Below are 2,595 nucleotides of genomic sequence, written 5' to 3'. Positions count from 1 at the left end.
CCCCGGGCCCCCCCCCCCCCCGAGCCCCCAGTGTCCCTGTGTCCCCCCAGTGTCACTGACCACAATGTCCCTGTGTCCCCAATGTCTCTGTGTTCCCCCAGTGTCCCCCAGTGTCCCCCAGTGTCCCTTATCTCAGCGTCCCCAGTGTCACCTCACTGTCCCTGTGTCCCCACCATGTCCCTGTGTCCTCACCATGTCCCCATGTCCCTGACCATGTCTCCATGTCCCCCCCGTGTCCCTGTGTCCCTGACACTGTCCCCGTGTTCCCGTGTCCCTGACGCTGTCCCCGTGTCCCTGACGCTGTCCCCATGTCCCCGTGTCCCTGACCGTGTCCCCGTGTCCCCGTGTCCCTGTGTCCCTGACGCTGTCCCCGTGTCCCCCCGCCCTGTGTCTCTGACCGTGTCCCCCTTGTCCCTGTGTCCCCGTGTCCCCCTCGTGTCCCTGACGCTGTCCCCCTTGTCCCCGTGTCCCTGACGCTGTCCCTGTGTCCCTGACCGTGTCCCTCTGTGTCCCCGTGTCCCCCCGGTGTCCCCCCGGTGTCCCTGACGCTGTCCCCGTGTCCCCCCACCCCTGTGTCCCTGACGCTGTCCCCGTGTCCCCCCACCCCGTGTCCCTGACGCTGTCCCCGTGTCCCCCCGGTGTCCCCCCGGTGTCCCTGACGCTGTCCCCGTGTCCCCGTGTCCCCCCACCCCCGTGTCCCTGACGCTGTCCCCNAGGGGCTCCTGGGGGGGCCGCAGGTGTGGGGAGGGGTCCCGGGGGGGTCCTGGGGGGGGTCCCAGGCAACCCCAGGGCTCATCCAGTCCCCCTGGAGATTTTGGGGGGTGGCGCTTTTGGGGTTCCCTCCCTGTGGATGTGAACATCGAGGGGGAGTTGGGGGGGGTCTCTGGGCGGGTTTAGGGGTGGGGGTCTCAGGTGTTGCGCCCCCCCCCAGGTGGAGGAGGCCGATGATTGGCTGCGCTACGGGAACCCCTGGGAGAAGGCACGGCCCGAGTACACGATCCCCGTGCGGTTCTACGGGCGCGTGGAGCACGGCCCCGAGGGAGCCAGGTGGCTGGACACGCAGGTGAGGGACAGGTGTGACACACGTGTGACACAGGTGTGACACAGGTGTGTGAGGGGACAGGGCAGGTGGCTGGACACGCAGGTGAGGGACAGGTGTGACACACGTGTGACACAGGTGTGACACAGGTGACAGGTACAGGTGTGTGAGGGGACAGGGCAGGTGGCTGGACACGCAGGTGAGGGACAGGTGTGACACACGTGTGACACAGGCGTGACACAGGTGACAGGTACAAGTGTGTGAGGGGACTGGGCAGGTGGCTGGACACGCAGGTGAGGGACAGGTGTGACACACGTGTGACACAGGCGTGACACAGGTGACAGGTACAAGTGTGTGAGGGGACTGGGCAGGTGGCTGGACACGCAGGTGAGGGACAGGTGTGACACAGGTGTGACACAGGCGTGACACAGGTGACAGGTACAGGTGTGTGAGGGGACAGGGCAGGTGGCTGGACACGCAGGTGAGGGACAGGTGTGACACAGGCGTGACAGGCGTGACACAGGTGTGACACAGGTGACAGGTACAGGTGTGTGGGGGAGAGGTCAGGTGGCTGGACACACAGGTGAGGGACATGTGTGACACGCGTGTGACACAGGTGTGACACAGGTGACAGGTACAGGTGTGTGAGGGGACAGGGAAGGTGGCTGAACACGCAGGTGAGGGACAGGTGTGACACAGGTGTGTGAGGGGACAGGGCAGGTGGCGGGACACGCAGGTGAGGGTGATGTGGGGGTACTGAGGTGGCAGGGGGCCTTGCACAGGTGTCACACACGCAGGTGTCACACAGGTGTCACACACACACACAGGTGTCACACACACAGGTGTCACACACACACAGGTGTCACACACACAGGTGTCACACACAGGTGTCACACACAGAGGTGTCACACACACACACACACTGGTGTCACACAGGTGTCACACACACACACAGGTGTCACACGCAGGTGTCACACGCAGGTGTCACACGCTGACCACACCTGCGCACAGGTGAGGATGTGCAGAGGTGCGGGGGGGGCTCTGTGTGTCGGGGGGTCCCTTGCACGCGTGCGTGTCACCCGCAGGTGGTGCTGGCCCTGCCCTATGACACACCTGTCCCCGGCTACCGCAACAACACGGTCAACACGCTGCGCCTGTGGTCAGCCCGCGCCCCCAACGACTTCAACCTCAAGGACTGTGAGTGCCCCGACCCCAATCCACCCCCCCGAACCCCAAATCCCTTCTCTGCCCTCCCAAATCCATCCCTGGCACTCCAAATCCACCACCAGATCCACCCCCAAACCTCAAATCCACCTCAAACCCCAAATCCACCCCTGAACCCCAAAATCCACCCCCAAATTCACCCCTGAACCCCAAATTAACCTCCAAATCTTTTCCGGAACCTCAAATCCAGCCTAAACCCCAAATCCCTTCCCTGCCCTCCCCAAATCCACCCCCAAGCCCCCAAATCCACCCCACGAACCCCCAAACCCACCCCCAAATCTCCCCTCGAACCCCAAAGCCACCCCCGAACCCCAAAACCCCTCCGTGGTCCC

General features: G+C 64.1%; 1 protein-coding gene across 1 annotated transcript in view; it reads left to right on the top strand.

The window, feature by feature from the left end:
• The window catches only part of LOC121341205 (glycogen phosphorylase, muscle form-like), a 16,408-nt gene that overhangs the window by 471 nt on the left and 13,342 nt on the right, over window positions 1-2,595 (top strand). Inside the window, 2 exon segments of the mRNA XM_041414547.1 lie at window positions 790-1,063; window positions 2,125-2,236. Of these exon segments, the coding sequence (XP_041270481.1) occupies window positions 790-1,063; window positions 2,125-2,236 (386 nt within the window).

This window comes from Onychostruthus taczanowskii, unplaced genomic scaffold (genome assembly GCF_017590055.1).
Source record: "Onychostruthus taczanowskii isolate IOZ18803 unplaced genomic scaffold, ASM1759005v1 scaffold452, whole genome shotgun sequence".
In the NCBI taxonomy this organism is placed as follows: Eukaryota; Metazoa; Chordata; class Aves; order Passeriformes; family Passeridae; genus Onychostruthus; species Onychostruthus taczanowskii.
Note: the sequence above shows the minus strand (reverse complement) of the source record. Positions and strands in the feature narration are given on the sequence as shown.